Raw genomic sequence first — 18,259 nt, 5'->3', positions numbered from 1 at the left:
TCTACACAAGATTTCCCTGCTCAGGGAATCAACATGGCCGTTTAAAAGAATGGCTAGAGAAGAAAAATATTTCTGCTTTTTGTACAAAAATTCCCCCGAAAGAAAGACGGGAAAGTAGATTTTTATCTTTAGTTTCTAACTGGGTTTCCTTTATAGTGGTTTGTAAAAAAAAACATGAAGACAAGGTGTAAGACTAAAGTCATAAGTTTATACCTGGATGTCATATGTTCCCAAATGTCATTCACAAATCTGTTTAATTTTGGGAAACACGATAACCATAATATGGCACAAGGTATGTTACAGGACTCGGTGGACTTTAGAACACCACAGAAGTTAAAGCCTCGCCTGGCTGATACCAAAACTGGTTTAGAAATATTTTCGGTTGTTTTGAAGCTCAACGGACACGAAGACAGAAATGAGAGAGGGGGAGAGGGAAGGCAGAGGTGAGGGGGAAGTTCACAAAAATAAACAATTAAGGATGAACACGAATCTGCTTCTAGACCAGCAGGAAGAGGAAAAAAGGGGACACACAGAATATCACTGCACCAACCGCATCAGGATATTTAACAGTAACAATATTTGCTGAAAAGCACAGTAAAGTTTCATAGTGCATTTAGTGCCAACCGCAGCCATGGATGTTGTGTTGGGAGCAGTGTTCAATGAGGAGCACCTTACATTTGGAGAGAATCAAGCTGTTTTTGCAGGACCATAGCGGTTGCAAAACGGGATTAGCCGCGGCTCCCTGGGGAGTATTTTGGCATTTATAGTAGCAAAGCTGAAGCTAGAATAAACTGCCATCAGGCACCTCTCAAACCAAGATGGGATAAAGGGAGGTCGCCCATATCAGAAACTTTGTACGTTATAACTTCTTCAGGAAAAAGCTTAGTGGGCTAACGCTCCCCCCAGTTACATTTTGTAATTAAGCACCACGATGTCACGGCGAGAGCATAGGTAAGTAGTTAAAACATTTTTTTTAACTAACGATTTCTGCTTCTAATATGCAGTTTCATATGAGTGCAATCTGTTTTTATGAAAGCATATACACAATCAAGGTTAATGTATATGTCAATAAAAAAGATTACGTTTCAAATACATTTTAACATCAGTTAATAGATTATTTAAACTTACAGAGTTCACTTCTTCAGATTGTTTGGGGTGAGTATGAAATATTAAGTAGACTACATGTGATAGCTCTTTTTATAATTTATAAATTTTGTATGAAATTGCTCTGTAATTTGTAATTTTCATTTCTCAGTACAGAACAAATCTAAAATACTTTTCATTAAGGACATTGTTGCTGTGGTGGAGGAGCAGATGAAAATGTGACTACTAGCAATGGCTTGTGGGCTAAAGCATGCACAGCACTACATATGCCTAATAATAAATCAAATATAAAAAAGATCCGACGATATTACCTTGACCATGAGGTAGGTGTTGATCTGTAATACATGAAATACAAACAACATGCATTAAAATGTATGTTATTGATGACGTATTTTCATTCGATGATAAATTGTGAAAGTCAGTAATGTGGAGGCAAAGCATTCTCCCTGAAAGGTATGACCGTTAGCATAACAAAATATCAAAATAAAATATCATTTAATAAAGTTTTAGTTAAATACATTTAATTACAGATGTTTCACTTTTAACAGTTCATAAATTGTTTGATAGAAGTTGACATCCAAAAAAAATAAGTTTTAAATGACATGAAACATAAATCCTATTGCTTGTTTTCAAACTATGTGTAGCTTTAAATCTTAGTTCACATGTACTCTTCCTTTTCAAGACTGAAATATTGACACACAAAATATCCAATATGTATTATTGATTTAATCAAAGGACATAAAACATTAATATAAACATTTTTTTGCATATTTTATGAGAAAGTTAAGTAAAAACTTTTCCTACAAAAAATGTAGAAAAGTAACAAAGTGATATGTATTACACTTACAATTGTGTCTGATCTATTTATTTTATTTGTATTTCAGTTTTTTTGTTTTTGATTAAAATGAAACATTTTGGGAAATCTACAGTACTAACAAATATCGGTGGTGTAACTTTCATTCATCCAAAATCATAAGTGATTTTATTTACACCAAAAGCAATACCGGGGATGTTGTATTCACTCTGATGGCTCAGGACGAAGGGTGAGAAGAAGGTAGCAAACAACAGACGAATCAGCGTGTAATGTTTACAATAAAATGTTTTGGTTAATTGGAGGACTCGGTAATAATTTGGAAAATCGACGTGCGATCTGGATGAAACTTTTTATATATGAACAACAGGTGGTCTAGAACTTAACTGTCTGCAACAGATACTGGTGTTACATGAATGTTTTTATTACACATTTTTTCTAAGTAGAGGTATGAATGATTTATAATCATTTTCAAAGAGGTTTTATTTTGAAATTCCACATCATATTTGGATGAAACTTTGTTTGAAGGGGAGGTGTTCTGGTACTCATCCATCCACACCAGATGCTGGCATAACAGTGAAGTTTTTTTAAACATGTTTTGAAAGTAGAGGAATGAACGATTGATAACCATTTTCAAAGAGGTTTTATTTTGAAATTCCACATCAGATTTGGATGGAACTTTTTTTCTAAGAAGGGTAGGTGGTCTAGTACACAGTTGTCAACACTAGATAATAACAGGGAAGTTTTTTAAAACATTATTTAAATGTACAGGAATGAACAATTTATAATCATATTCAAAGAGTTCTAATTTTGAAGTTCCACATCAGATTTGGATGAAACTTTGGTTTTATAAACTAGAGGTGGTCTAGTACACAGTTGTCCACACCAGATACTGGCATAACAGGGAATGTTTTTTTTTAATTTTCAAAGTAGAGGAATGAACGATATATAACCATTTTCAAAGAGGTTTTATTTTGAAATTCCACATCAGATTTGGATGAAACGTTGGTTTTATAAACTAGAGGTGGTCTAGTACTCATCCATCCACACCAGATGCTGGCATAACAGGGGCGTTTTTTTAAACAAATTTTCAAAGTAGAGGAATGAACGATATATAACCATTTTCAAAGAGCTGTAATTTTGAAATTCCACATCAGATTTGGATGAAACTGTTTTATAAGAACTAGAGGTGTTCTAGAGCTCGTCTGTCCACACCAGATGCTGGTGTAACAGGGGGATTTAAAAAAAGATTTATTCAAATTAGAGGAATGAATGATTTAAACAATTTTTCTAACAAGTATTTTTTTAATTCCACGTTAGATGTTGATGACACTTCCCGTGGTGGAACTTATGGTGTTTGATTATTCACTGCTTCACACTAGAAGATTCTGGAAACAGATTATTTTCTATGTAATATGCATAGGTTTTTGGAAGCATAATATATAAATGAAAATAAAAATAAGTTTTTCTATGAAGTTTCACAGGAAAAACGAGAGGTCATCGAATTGTAATATAGTATCAAATCATTATGGACTTATAGCAAAACATGTTTAAAAAAGATTGTAACAAGTTATTTTTTAGGCATTTCCACCATTTGTAATATATTTTTAAAATATCTGTTAAAATGGCGATAGAAGTATAATTTGGTAACCTTTGAATAACATTTTTAAAGTTTTAAATAAAATCGGTCAGCAAATACGGTTCTGAGATGGGCTTTTATTTTGAAAAACGGTGGTTAAAATGGCGATATAACATAATGTGGTAACTTTGAATTCCATCTTTCAATTCATTTTTCAAATAATCAGTCGGAAAATAGGTTTCTGATATGGGCTTTCATTTGAGAAAACGGATTAAAATGGTGATATAACTATAATTTGTTTACATTTGAATTCCATTAAAAATTTTTTTTTCAAACAATCAGTCAGAAAATAGGTTTCTGATATGGGCTTCTATTTTGAAAAATAGAATAAATCTGCGATATAACTATTATTTGGTAACATTTAAATTCCATTTTTAAATTTAAAAAAATTCAGTCAGAAAATACGTTTCTGTGATGGTCTTTTATTTTGACAAACAAATTATAATGGCAAAATAAATATAATTTTGTCTCTTTTGAATTCCATTTTATAAGTTTTTTTAAACTATCAGTCAGAAATGAAGTTTCTGATATGGGCTTTTATTTTGAAAAACTGGTAAAAATGGCGATATAAATATAATTTGGTAACTTTTGAATTCCGTTTTTTAAGTCTTTTTCATATAAGCAGTCAGAAAATACATTTCTGAGATGGGCTTCTATTTTGAAAAACAGTGGCCCGAGCTTCTACCGTAAAGCTGTGAATGTGTGTGCCTAGCAAAATCAAGTGAGGGCTCACTTTACCGTGGATCGGCGAGTGGAGGCTGGCTTTACCCCAGTCCTTCAGAGGTGAGGGGCTCATGCAGCAATATAATTACCAAGCGAGGTGGAACGAATTTTGCAAAATCCACGCAACGCTATGCCGGCATGGCGCGCTTATAGACCTACCATTGCAGTAATATTACACCGTTTTGCCGACATGGTGTGTCAAAAGCACCTGTAGTTTTATCCTGAAGGATAAACTGAAGGACTTTGACAGGATTTGGCAACCCCTGATCACTCACCTTGCAGGAAACTCAGACTGAGTTCCTAGACGCATGTACTCCTGGGGGTGGGTGGGGGGGATTACTCTTGGCCCCATTTCTTTTGTTTTGTTTGTCTTTTTCTCTTAAACTTTAGTTTTTTTTTTAGTTCAAAATATGGAAAAACAAGTGTTGAATGCCAATTTCCTTGCTAAATGACTGGTTTCCTAATAAACGTATTTGAAACTCAATAGTGCGAGGAGCCACAGACCTCCCCCCCAAAGACCCACAGAAGTGTGGAGGTGTTCCAAGCCCCAGAGGTCTCTCCCGGAGTGCGGAGACTGGGTTAGGGGGAGCAACCAGCAGCTTTGCCATAAGGCCTGCCCACATCTGCCCACTCCAGGGCAGGCCGAGCTTGGAACTCAGCGGCCCAGGACCCAAGGGCGCCCAACCCAGGCAGAGACCCGACAGAGCCCAGGGATCCGGAAGTCACCAGGCAGCCACCTGGAGGGAACCGGCAGATGCCCAAAACTTCCTGCCCCAGACATGGGAACCGTGAATACACAGGCAGACCTGAGGCACCACCCTCATGCTCACACAAACACATACAACCTAAAGACCGTAGCGTCACAAAGGTCCTCTAATTTGTGACAAAGGTCACATTTTCCCAGCTAGGTCAAGCTTGTTTAGACTGTAACTTTTGGTTCTACAGATTAATCCAGGAGTCATGATGGCGGCTGTATATCATCCTTATCTGCTGCTGTTCCGTCCCAGAAGGACACTTTGTTTCACAATAATAAATTAAATAATAATTTAAATAAACTCTTTTGACTTTTATTACTGTTGTTATAATTATCAACCATAATTATAGCTACAAGATGCACAGGAATGAACGTCATTCACCCACTCACACTCCCCATACACACCCTACTCACTCTGGTGCTGGTACAGCTGTGCGGAGGGCACAACTGGGATAATGATGAAGCACATTAACAACATAGGACAGTGAGGAGCTTCATGGCTGACATGTTTATTAAACATGTTTAAAAAATCACATATATAAACTCATGACATACAAAATGGCACCATAAAATATGAGGGGAATTTCATAGTCCTTTAAATGTCAAAATATATTTTTCAGTTTTTGCATTCCTTCATATTTTAACGTGAATTCTCCGTGAACCTCCCATCGTACTGGGAGGCTCTGCATTGGAGTGTATCACTCAACTAGAATGTATTTTTTTTGTTTTTTTTTTTGCAACAAGCTAAAAAAGGTTTTAATCAGACTCGTCTTTCTGAGCTGATCTGAGGTCTGTCGCTGGGGCCGGTGCGATCTTCTCGAGTCACTCTGATCAGGTAGCGGCTGGCCTGCTGAAGGTCCCACTGGTGTCTGGTGAGGATCTTCAAACACTCCTCCTTGGAGCAGAGACTCAGTAAATACAGCTGTTCCAGCTGAGGAGATAGAAACACAAGGGTAAGCCTCAGAAACGGGAAAAAATTTTGGCCCGTCAAAAAACAAACAAAAAAAAAAAACAGAGAACTTAAGAGAAGTCGAGGGAAAACATCTCAGCAATCACGGTAAAACTCTTCAGAGGATGAACGTCTACGCTTGATTAAGTTTGGGCTGTGTGTTACATTCTACAAAGGCCAAATCCATAAGTGACGCGACAAAGGCTAACCTGATTCACAGGCTCCTCCAAATGCAGCCTATCACACCTAGATTTGAAGGATAGGTCTAGAGCAGGGGTGTCAAACTCATTTTAGCTCAGGGCCCACATTGAGGAAAATCTAGTCCCAAGTGGGCCGGACCGGTAAATTAAAAACAACTTCAGAATGTTTTCTTTGTTTTAATACAATCACTATAAACAAAGCGGGAGCCTGAGGACAGTGTATCCAAAATATTACAAGTACAACATCACTACTAATAAAACACCTGAAGTGTACTTGAAAATTTGAAAAAATAAACATTCCTTAGTGACTCAAAGAGCTTACAGATCACATGGCTAAATCAGTTTCATGCAGCACTTTAAGTTTATTTGACTCATTTTACTTCACATCTTTTAGCTTTCACCGGAGCATCAACATCAAGAGTCACATCCAGAGTGGCAGCCAACTTCAGGGTGTGACTCAAGTTCTTGTGTGTGAGCCTTGAGCACAGCTTTGTTTTATTTATACTCCTTACAGAGAAAACTTGCTCACAAAGATAAGCAGTTCCAAACTCTGTAAATCTATTATTTCAAGTTGGATGCTGGTGGGGAGATCAGAGGGATTCACGGTGAATGGGGAGCAAAAAATTTGGAAGTTCTTGTGAAGTTCACCAAAAATCTGAAAGCGTGGCTCAAACTCCCTCAACAGTCCCGTTGTTTTATCTTTGAACCGCTTCATGTCGACTACATGTTAGGACGCACACAACTTTTTCAGTGTGGACTCTCTGGGGATTATTTTGAGCTGAGAGGCGCAGAGCTCTGATCATTGACGCGCTCCAGACTTCTGCGCCCTGAGCACAGCCACAGTAACATTATCAAATAGCCTGGTTCATGCTTCTCCATCAGCTCCGCAAGGGACAGACACGCACGGATTGACGGAAGCGTTTTGCTCTCATACTTCTCCGTCTCCTGGAGAGTGTTGCAAAGCAATTCCCCGCCAGGACAGCAGAGGGCGGAGCGCTATTCTGTGGTATCCTGTCATGCATCGGTCCAAGATAGTGTGTTTATATTGTGTTTTTAGTATATAAGAGACTTTTTAACACAGACAAATTTGTCTCTAATTCTCCACCTCTTCATGCGCTCCCCACCTCTAAACCCGCGTTTCCTGTCACTTTCGTCCACAAACAAAACGCTTGCTGCGAATCATTTCACTCCTCCAGTCACAGGAATTAAACATTCATGTTTTTTGAGTTTTTTCGCGAGGTATTCGTCAAGCTTCTCCGTGTCTGCCACTAGTTATCCTCAGCTCTCTATGTTTTTGAGGGCACAATGGCCGCGGTGTAGACGACAGCGGCATCCTGACCAATCACAAGCTTGCGTTGTTCATCTCGACTGACGGATGTTTAGAAAAGAGAGCTCGACTCCATCCGTCCTTGCGGAGCTCTCCAGCAGGCCCGCAAGGACGTTGCGTGTCTCCGCACTGACGCAGACAGAGAAGCATAAATCAGGCTTTAGGTGTCACCACCGCAAAAACAAATTTAACCCGCGATCGATCATGTCGGCTCATTTCCTTTTATGTTTTCTGTCTTTTATTTGTGCCTAATGTGTTTCGCTGCTGCGGAGCGCACCACCTGTTTTGTCCTCCGGTGATGCACCTCACCGGTGTGGCCGGCGAGCACTCCGCTGTTTTTGCGGTCGGTAGATCTTTTAGAACTGCAGTTCAAAGGTAACTCATGAGGTGAATACATATGAACCCAGGTAGCAGTTTTTCTTTAGGATTGAGAGGAGATGCAGGAAGACAATAAACAGGCAGGACAGAAAAATAGTCAAATAAAAACAAGTTAGTTTTTGTACCTGGTGGTTGCAACAAACAGACACCATTGAAGGTAATCAGAAGTGAGGAACAGGAAATGAAATAATTATTTTAATGTTTAGATCAGCAGGAACTCTGAGAGGCTGCAGGTGCATCAGTGAGTTTGCAGCCGCTGTGCAGGGGGAGGGGGGAGAGGGCTGAAGCAGGGGGAGGAGAGAGGGCTGAAGCAGGGGGACAGTAAAGATGTAAAAACTATCATTGTTAAAAGAGATGTTTAACTTAGAAAATTTTTAAATTAAATGGCTTGCTTGCTTAACACAATGCCTATTGCACCATCTAGTGGACATATTGGGAACAGCAGTTTTTTTAAATTGAAAAATTAGAGTTTATTTTCACTCTACATTGTAAAGAATGAAAATACAGTTTACACAACCATCTCGTGGGACGGATTTAACCCGCTCCCGGGACGGATTCGGCCCGCGGGCCACATGTTTGACACCTCTGGTCTAGAGTATCGATCATGGCCCACCATATCCCAAGCCTTTCTGTTGCTGAGCGAAAGTTGGATTTCAGTAGATTTTATGTAAAGTTATATAAATGAGGCCCCTGACCCTTTCCTCTTCTTTCCAATATCTGTGTAACGTAATAGCGGCGTTTTACCCCGTGAGCCCATTCCAAACCAGGAGGAATTCTAACATGAAATGGAAGCAAAAACGTTCCACACAGCTGATCCCATAAAATATCACGGGAGAATTGCAACACCACACGTGATTTCAGAAGACCACACACAGCTGTATGCATCAAAAAAGGTCTGAACTATAAAAAAAGGAAAAAAGTTGTTTCAATTTATCTTTCCTATTTCACTGAAGTCTCCCTGTTAAGCTTAGATTGTTGAAATCAATTTTATGTGTTTTGATATTGAAAACTTAAAATTGCTTGTTATTTCAACAAAGTGTTATATTTTTCTCATTCGCATGTGTTCAGTCAACTTAAAACTGCAACTTATACCCTCAACAAAAATATAAACGCAACACCTTTGTTTCTGCTCCGATTTTTCATGAGATGGACTTAAAGATCTAAAATTCATTCCAGATACAAAATATTACCATTTCTCTCATTGTTCACAAATCAGTCTAAATGTGTGATAATGAGCACCTGTGCTTTGCTGAGATCATCCATCCCACCTCACAGGTGTGCCACATCAAGATGCTGATCCGACATCATGAGTAGTGCACAAGTGTACCTTATACTGCCTACAATAAAAGGCCACCCTGGAATGTGCAGTTTCGTCTCACAGCTAAATGCCACAGATGCCTCAAGCATTGATGGTGCAATTGGCAGGCTGACAGCAGGAATGTCAACCAGATCTGTTGCTCAAGCATTGAATGTTCATTTCTCCACCATAAGCCGTCTCCAAAGGTGTTTCAGAGAATATGGCAGTACATCAAACCGGCCTCACAACCGCAGACGACGTGTAACTACATCAGCCCAGGACCTCCACATCCAGCAGGTTCACCTCCAAGATCGTCTGAGACCAGCCACTCAGATAGCTGCTGAAACAATTGGTTTGCATAACCAAACAATTTATGCACAAACTGTCAGAAACCGACTCAGGGAAGCTCAACTGCATGCTCGTCGTCCTCATCGGGGTCTTGACCTGACTCCAGCTCATGGCCGTAACAGACTTGAGTGGGCAAATGCTCACATTCGATGACGTCTGGCACATTGGAGAGGTGTTCTCTTCACAGATGAATCTCGGTTTACATTGTTCAGGGAAGATGGCAGACAGCGTGTGTGGCGTTGTGTGGGTGAGCGCTTTGCTGAAGTCAATGTTGTGGATCGAGTGGCCCATGGTGGTGGAGGGGTTATGGTATGGGCAGGCATCTGTTATGGACGAAGAACACAGGTGCATTTTATTGATGGCATTTTGAATGCACAGAAATACCGTGATGAGATCCTGAGGCCCATTGTTGTGCCGTACATCCATGAACATCGCCTCATGTTTCAGCAAGATAATGCACGGCCCCATGTTGCAAGGATCTGTACACAATTCTTGGAAGCTGAAAATGTCCCAGTTCTTGCATGGCCAGCATACTCACCGGACAGGTCACCCGTTGAGCATGTTTGGGATGCACTTGACCGGCGTATACGACACCAGTACAGTACCAGTTCCCACTAATATCCATCAACTTCACAGAGCCATTGAAGAGGAGTGGACCAACATTCCACAGGCCACAATTGACAATCTGATAAACCCTATGCGAAGAAGATGTGTTGCACTGCATGAGGCAAATGGTGGTCACACCAGATACTGACCGGTTCTGAGTCCCCAGACCCCCAATAAAAGCAAAAAACTGCACATTCCAGGGTGGCCTTTTACTGTGGGCAGTATAAGGTACACCTGTGCACTACTCATGATGTCAGATCAGCATCTTGATGTGGCACACCTGTGAGGTGGGATGGATTACCTCAGCAAAGCACAGGTGCTCACGATCACACATTAAACTGATTTGTGAACAATGTTTGAGAGAAATTGTAATATTGTGTATCTGGAATGAATTTTAGATCTTTAAGTCCATCTCATGAAAAATCGGAGCAGAAACAAAGGTGTTGCGTTTATATTTTTGTTGAGTGTAAAAAATGAACCTGCCCACTGTGAAAGCTGCAGCGGGTGAGGTACATTGTGGGTAGTCATGTTGTCAGTTATTTTGTTCTAATTTAAGGTGTTTACGCATGTTTATTGTGGGGGTATTGTCCTTAGCTATTGCTTTGTTCAGTGTTCCAAAGGTGAAGTTATTTATTGTTGTCATGTTGGCACCGTAAGAGAGGGCGGTATTAAAAAAAGACTATGCAAATGACAAAAGCCCAACAACACAACCACTTGAAGCTTTGAATTTTGTACCGCCAGACAATCATTTAGTTACAACTGTACTCCTCTCTCGCTTTGACCTCTATCTTGACAGAAAATCTCCTTGTGGGCCACAAAGAATACACCAGACTCGTTGTCCAAATGCGGGGAACATAAGAATGAATTTGTGGGATGCATTTGGAGGAGCCTTCGTCACATCGCTATGACGTAATTGGCCTTCGTAGGGTCTAGCCCCTAATTTGGACACGGCCTTGGAGTTTTTCTAATTCAAGATGGCTATCGAAACAAACAACAATAGTTTTTCAGATATGGAGCTTAAATTTGGATTTGTTGTAGGTGAGAAAGATACAATGAAAGCATGAACAGATAGTATAAATAGTTATAATGTAAGATGGTGACAGTGTGCATTCTGTCAATTGAACTAATTAGTCCTTGTAAGAAAACTACACACTATTAGGGATGAATGTCTTGCAGTTAAATTACCAGATGAACAACCTGGTTAACCTAAAAAAACAGCAGACCCAAAGATTCTCCCGAAAAATGCTGGATTAGATTTGGAAAAGGGGTAAAAGACACCTAAGTGATCAACAATAATGGTTTAAAACCCAGATTTAGGGTAGAGAACAGAACTTTGATATTATTCCTGGTGCTGACAGTTGCTGCGTGCTCCGACCTTGAGTTGTTGCTCGGCGCGTACAGGGTTCCAGTCGTTACGCTGAAGTGCACTTTGAACCTCATCGATAGTCACTCCGTGTACAGCCTCCATCACCTGAGAAAACCATAGCGGTAGTCTCAGCGCAGATCTCATACAGAATAATCCATCCTCCACTGTAAGGAACCAGTATCCTACCTGTGAGATGAGGCTCTCCTTTGGGTTTTGTGCATATTTCTCCCGATCTCTCCTTCGCTCTTGGTCTCTCTCTTTGTTGTCGTCGTACAACTGTGGGGTGGAACGGGCAAGCTGGGCCATTTTCATCAGGTTGGACCCTGAATGGTTTGGAGGAGGTGGAAAGAGGTGCTGAGGTTGTGTCTGGGCCGGAGGGGAAAGGATCATCTGTGCAGGCCACTGGGTTCCCGGGCTCTGCTGGACGATGGGTTTTCTCTGGCCTTTCATGTTGAAACGCTTATGATTGGGAGGCGGCGGACGAAGAGGGGGATTGGTGCTGGCCTCGCTGAAGTGCTTCAGATTGGGAGGCGGCGGCCGAGGAGGGAGATTGATGCTGGCCTCGCTGAAGCGCCGAGGATCCTGCTGCATCGCCACGCCGTGAGCTGCCACAAGTCTGCCATGCTGATCCACTTTGAAAGCCTCAACCGTCTGGGAGCGGGGTCGGGGTTCACCCAAGACCGACTCAAGGCTCCGAGTCATACCTGAAAATACAGGGGGACACATTTATTTAATGCAATAAGTGAAATATTTACAGCAGAACCACGGACGGAAGCAGAAATGGTCTGATTGAACCAGCAGGTGGCGTGTGGTCATTAGCAGAGAATCCAAACATTATGTAGCTTTTTAGTATTAAATAAATCAAACGGCAAATGCTATGAATGTTTAAAATTTTGAAGGCTCTTAAGGTTGAGGATCACAAGTGATGTCCATGAAAAAGAAATCAATAATTAAATAGTTAGCTTGGATTACTTGACTTCCCATTTGCCACCCTCAGAATATTTTTTTTTGCAGAAATCATTGATAAAGTCAAATGTAAAAAAAAATATATATCATTACATCTTAAAGTTTCTGTTTCCTTAGACCTTGATGGTAATTCACCCTGAAGACAGCCCATGCTGAAACATGTCCTGCTGGAATAATCTTATAAAGGCACCGTGTTTAGCACACCCAGACAGAGTAAATATGTGATGCTAAAGCATTGGCTTGAATAGTTATGGAATGAAATTAAGTAGTTTAAAAGTAAAAATCTATTTTGGAATAGTCCGATTAGCAGTTAGCTTGACTCCTACAAGGGTGCAGTCAAAATATTCCAGTTTTACAACTATAAAACCACAACTTAGAACCTTAAAAGAATAAAGTGTTACACTCAGATCACACAAAAAAGCCGAAATGCTCACCAGCATTTGCAGCTGATTTTATTTTAGTTCCTACCTGCCATTTTCTGCAGATTGGACCCTTCCTTTTCCCTGACAGGAACCTGCCTCCAGTTGCTGCTGCTGCAAACGTCACAACAGTCAAAAAGGTTAAACCATCACCAAACATGCACAGGTGAAAAATCACTGCAATGTTGCACTGTGCAAAAAAAAAGCTCAGCGGTAAAAAAAATAAATAAAATAAAAACAAAAAATAAATAAAGTGCAACTCTGTTTAAAAGTTTCTCTAGAAAACACATTTTTCATCATTGTATACATTTTAATATAACAGTTTGCAGCAGCTACATAAACTGAGAGCAAACAGGGATACAAAACCGTAATTTTATGAAGAGATTCACTGACTCATCCAGTCTCTCCGGTGTTCCCCAGCTGCGGTCTGGGTGGGCGTCTCCGTGTCCCGTGTGCTGGAGACTGCCCTTCACCGGAGCGGAGATGACCGCAGCATTCACGGAGGGATTTGACCCTGCACCGGTGGACCCGATGGGCACAGTGAGACTGGCAGGAAACAAGCCGACGACCAGCGTCCTCTGGTTCTGACCGACCCACTCATTCATCTCCAGACTGCGGCAAAAAGAGGGGAACAAAACCACACGAGACTGAAATAATCATCATTTAACTGGTTGGGGTTTAATACTTGTGCCAGAATATTTGAGGGAGATCTGGCCGTCTGGTTGGGGTCTGGGGTGGTGGGTTGCTGTGCTCAGCGTTGGGCGGGGGAGCCTGCTCATCAGCACCCCAGCAGAAAGGGTCAAACTCTGGTTACCGGTGATGTTGTACCCAATGTGCAGCAGTACCGGGACCAGAGTGAATAGGGTGTGTATGGGGAGCATGAGTGGGTGTCCGGCATGCATTTTTGTAAGTCTTTGGTTGTATGTGTATGTGTGAGTATGAGGGAGGGAGTGTATGACTGTGTTTGAGTATGACTGTATATGTCAGGTGGGGCCTTTGACTCCTCTCTGCTCCTGGGACTTCTTTTGATTATATAGATCTTCGTCTCCCCTCCCCCTGCCACACCTGGTGTGGGGTGTGGTGCCTTGGTCTGCCTGAGTGTTCGTGGCTCCTGGGTCAGGGGGTTTAACATCTTTGGCGTCTGCCTGATCAATCCCAGTGGCTGCCTGGTGGGGTCTGGGTCCCTGGGCTCTCCTGGGTCCCCGGTGGGGGTGGTCGCCCCTGGGTCCCGGGTCGCTGGGTCCCGGGCTCGGCCGGCTAGGGGCTGGGAGGCTGTGGACGGGCCTGTGGGCTTGCCACTGATATCTCCTGGGACTCTGCCGGCTGCTGGTTGTGGCCCCCCGGGGCGATCCTCTGTGCCTCTTGAGGGGGGCGGGGGCCTTTCTGGTTGCAGTCTCCTTGGGGTTCCTGTGTTCTGGGGCAGCTCCTGGATCTCTGAGACTTGGAGCTCCCCCTGTCTCCTACACATCTTTGGGGGGCAGATCTGTGGTCCCTCACACTCTCTGTTGGACGCTCCTATAGAGAAACCTTACATAAACAAGCGAGTGTACACACACAGGTGCTCACATGGTGCTCTCAAAAGTATGGGCTTGGGCACGTTCAACACATGTCTCAAGACTGTCGTTGCCACTATATGCACTATGATTTATTATCATGTGATTGTTCAGTTAAACAATGTTGATTTTATATTTCACCATCAGGTTGACGCAGTAATAGCTTGCTCCTGATGTATTGTTGTGTGTCCCATTTTTTTCTGCTCTTCTCTTTCTGCAGGTCTAGAAGCAGACTCTTGTTATTATTGTTTATTTTTGTGGAACCCCCCCTCCCCCTTCCCCCCTCTCTCCCCACCCTATGACTTTTTTCTCTTTCACCTCTGACTCCGTGTCTGGTCGGAATTACAAAGCATTCAAAACCAACAACAATAAAGTTTTAAGTATCAGGCGTGACATTAAAAGCAAACGCTTTGATGCTCCACCTGAGAGTAAATCTGTAAGGCTTGTTACCAGCATTCAGTCAACAATTCTGTTTGCTTCACAGCCAGACAGGACACGGTTAAAAAAAAAAAAAGAATATTTGTGGACTACTAAACTGTATTGTGTAACTGAAAATGGCCCAAGACTCCACCAGAAATCAAATTTCTTGCTCACGGTTTAATCGGGGCAGGCTGGGGCTGACTGGAGCTATCCGGCAGGGCCGACCGTAATACTGATTTTATGTATAAACAATGTTACAATGACAGTTAAGGCATGTAAACAGGTTCCGACATGGTTAGGTATTAAATGGGCCATTCCCATCTGTACCTGGTCGGCCCCAGCCTGGCCCGGTTGATTACACACATCCTTGCAAGTGTAGCGTCATGAATGGCCTCGAATTTGTGACAAAGGTCACATTTTCCCAGCTGGGTCAAGCTGGGTCGACTGTAACTTTGCCCCACAGATTAACCGCCAGAAGCCATGATGTCTGCTGAATATCATCTTTATCTGCTGCTGTTCCGTCCCAAGATGAAAGACACTTCAAGTTTCACAATAATACTAACTTTAAATAATAATTTTAATAATCTCTTGACTTTATTACTGTTATTACAACCATCATAAATAATCTCTTGGTTTAGTATAAATGTATTTTAATTACTGAAATGACTTATTATGCTTCGGGTATAATGATTATTGTTGATAATCCTAATGTGTGTTCAGTAAACCAGAAGGTCATCTTGCGTTTAACCAGCCTCATTCAGAAGTGATCCAGGGTAAAGGGTAAAACCATCACATGTCTTTACTTCATGACCAAGCTTTCTGATGCTGAGAGGGCGTGTTACGAGGGTTTTTGTTAAAACCAAAAATCCCGCAGCTGTAAGCCAGAGACAAGGGACGGTCGCCCGAGTCTCTACTAAGCATTCCGTCACGCCGATAGACTTGCTCCGAATAAACGCACCTGTTTGCAGCTGACGCAAAACTCCTTCAGAGTTATTGATTTTGAGACGGAAATAGTTCCACCAGTCGAGTGACCCAAGGAGACATCTCAGGACCGATTTGGTTGCACTAAGGTCCTTCTACCAACCTCGTGCCTGGAGGAAACCATCTCCACCTGACATCTCGGATCCAGAAGAAGGTCTCCTGATACTGGGTGAGGTAGACACTTTGACAGATTGTGTCTGTATGCCGTTTCTTCTAATAACAACTCAGTTAGCTGCAAAACAACTTTCCACCCAGAAACGCTTCGCTCTCTGAAAAAAACCTTCTGATATTCATTCACGCATCCAAAAAAAACTCGCATTTTCATTTTAGCTTTCATTCAGTCACAGGTTTGCCTTTGAAACAAGTTTAATATAAAATTGTCTGTTAAAAATGGTCATTTCTAAATTGTCATTTCAAATAGTCATTTTTAAAAAGTGTTAGTGATAAATTCTCAACTTTAAAAACTTGACTCTTCTTGAAATGGAACACAGAATGGTGTGTATTTCTGGTTATTGAAAAAACAAAGATTCCTTTAAAATTCTGATTAAATAAATAAACTTTTGCAATTAAATTTAATTATCTTAAATTAAACATTAATCTTTGGATTAAAATTAGACCAAGCAAGTTGGCATATGAACGTGCTTGGTCTAATATATATCCTAGATATCCTAGATATTTATAGAAGCTTCATTGTAAACTTGTTTGGGTTTTTTCTCAGATTCTAACAAAGCTGATAGCAAACAGTGTTGATTCTAGTATGTAGTTAAACACGCTACACAAGGAATGCAGTCAAGAGACATTTTCGGCTTCTAGGTAATCAGCATGATAATGAATGATGATGATTTAAGCATGCCTTAAGCCCATGTGGGCTGATTCTACCCACCAATCAGAGGCTTCCTCTAATGGAAGGTGTGAATTTGCTGTCAGCAGTGGGTGTGTTGGCCCTGATCAGCCTGAAGCAGACCACCTCAGAAAGAGGGCTGAAAAACAGTCTTGTTGCACCCTGAAAAAAGGCAGGCCACCAAGATATGTAAACAAGCTATGCTATCCCGGCCGGGCCGACCAGGTACAGATGGGAATGGCCCATTAGACTCCCTATTGACCTGTTGCACCGACGTCACCTAATCACGTGGATCCACCATGCTGGACGGTAAAAGCATGTAAACAGTGAGCGACACGATTACATAACAAAGGGAAAAGTAGAGCCTGAAATTGTTTTTGCGATCAAAACAACAACAAAAAAAAACTCCTCCAGCATTCCTTCAACTAGTTCATGCCCAGTTCAGTTATCAGAAGAAGTAGTGAGCGCATCTAGCGGGGGCTCATAGAGAGCGGTATGCTAACTAGCTTACCAACGTTAGCTTACGTTCTCTCTGCAGCTGTTCACCGATGTAAACATGTTGCTGACTTTGCCTAAATTCACCCCGCTGGATTTATAACTTTATGTTATAAACAGCGTTTCACTTTACACCAAAGCTGATTGTTAAAAAGTCCTGATCCCTACCAGCTTCTGTTGCTGGTGGTGTTACCGGGTTCAGCTGCTGCTCTCACACCCGAATGAGAAGATCTCTGAACGCCGACGCTCAAATAAATAAATAACGTCATTTTAACACACGTAATCATACATCGGAGCTTCAATATTGTTAATAATTGTCTCGCTTTACACTACAGTGGACGGAGCGCAGCCTCCGTGGTGAAATACCCATCCATCAGGATTATCAATAACTCGTATAAACACATCACATTTATCCCTGTCCCTGTCTTCCTCGTGAAATAAATGAACGTTAATCTTACCCGTTAAAAACACGTTCGCTGCAAATCTGAGGCCTGCTAGCCCGCTTGATTGATCGCTGCAGTTCATCTCCGTCCTCAGTCTCCATCAAAGTTATTAAAAAGAAAAAACGAGTTGAGTTTACGTCCTTGTCTCAGTGCAGCCGACCACGCAGCAAGCTAAAACCATTTTACTGTCAAATCAACTCAATAAAAGCTGTAAAAGGCTACAAACTGGCTTGTTTTGACTACTTTCACTGGAGTTTCTACGGGTGTAAACGGTCTTTTTGCCGTCCATCATGGCGAAGGGGGCGGTCACATGAGTGGCTTGACGTCAAGTGCAAAGGGTCGATAGCAGCCAGGCAGGAAGTACTGAAATGAAGCAGTAAACCATCAACACCAGTGGACTCGCAGGTAGCTGATTTCAAAGCAAAAACAGTGGCAACATCTGTAGAGGCAGTGATAACATGAGAGGAGCGAGCGTGGACACAGTTTGTATGAGAAACGGAACAAACTAACAAAACAAAGCAAAGCCCTTAAGGCTGCTTTGGCAGGTTTACGTTTGTGTGTGTCATGTGACTTAGATGTTCTTGAGGATGAGTTCCATTTCCTGTTTTATTGTTTTACTATACGATTTAAGAATGCCCC

The 18,259-nt window shown here is 41.5% G+C and overlaps 1 protein-coding gene across 2 annotated transcripts in view; it reads right to left on the bottom strand.

Moving 5' to 3' along the window:
- Positions 1–5,524: 5,524 nt before the first annotated feature.
- tnk1 (tyrosine kinase, non-receptor, 1) overlaps positions 5,525–18,259 on the bottom strand; it is a 32,574-nt gene continuing 19,839 nt past the window's right edge. For both annotated transcript variants that reach the window (XM_015946916.3, XM_015946915.3), the window contains 5 exons: positions 13,281–13,499; positions 12,937–13,001; positions 11,689–12,206; positions 11,512–11,607; positions 5,525–5,962 (listed from right to left, as the gene is read on the bottom strand). In XM_015946916.3, coding sequence (XP_015802402.3) covers positions 5,792–5,962; positions 11,512–11,607; positions 11,689–12,206; positions 12,937–13,001; positions 13,281–13,499 — 1,069 coding nt within the window. In that variant the 3' untranslated portion in view covers positions 5,525–5,791. The remainder of the gene's footprint in view (positions 5,963–11,511; positions 11,608–11,688; positions 12,207–12,936; positions 13,002–13,280; positions 13,500–18,259) is intronic.

This window comes from Nothobranchius furzeri, chromosome 2 (assembly GCF_043380555.1).
Source record: "Nothobranchius furzeri strain GRZ-AD chromosome 2, NfurGRZ-RIMD1, whole genome shotgun sequence".
Classification (NCBI taxonomy): Eukaryota; Metazoa; Chordata; class Actinopteri; order Cyprinodontiformes; family Nothobranchiidae; genus Nothobranchius; species Nothobranchius furzeri.
Note: the sequence above shows the minus strand (reverse complement) of the source record. Positions and strands in the feature narration are given on the sequence as shown.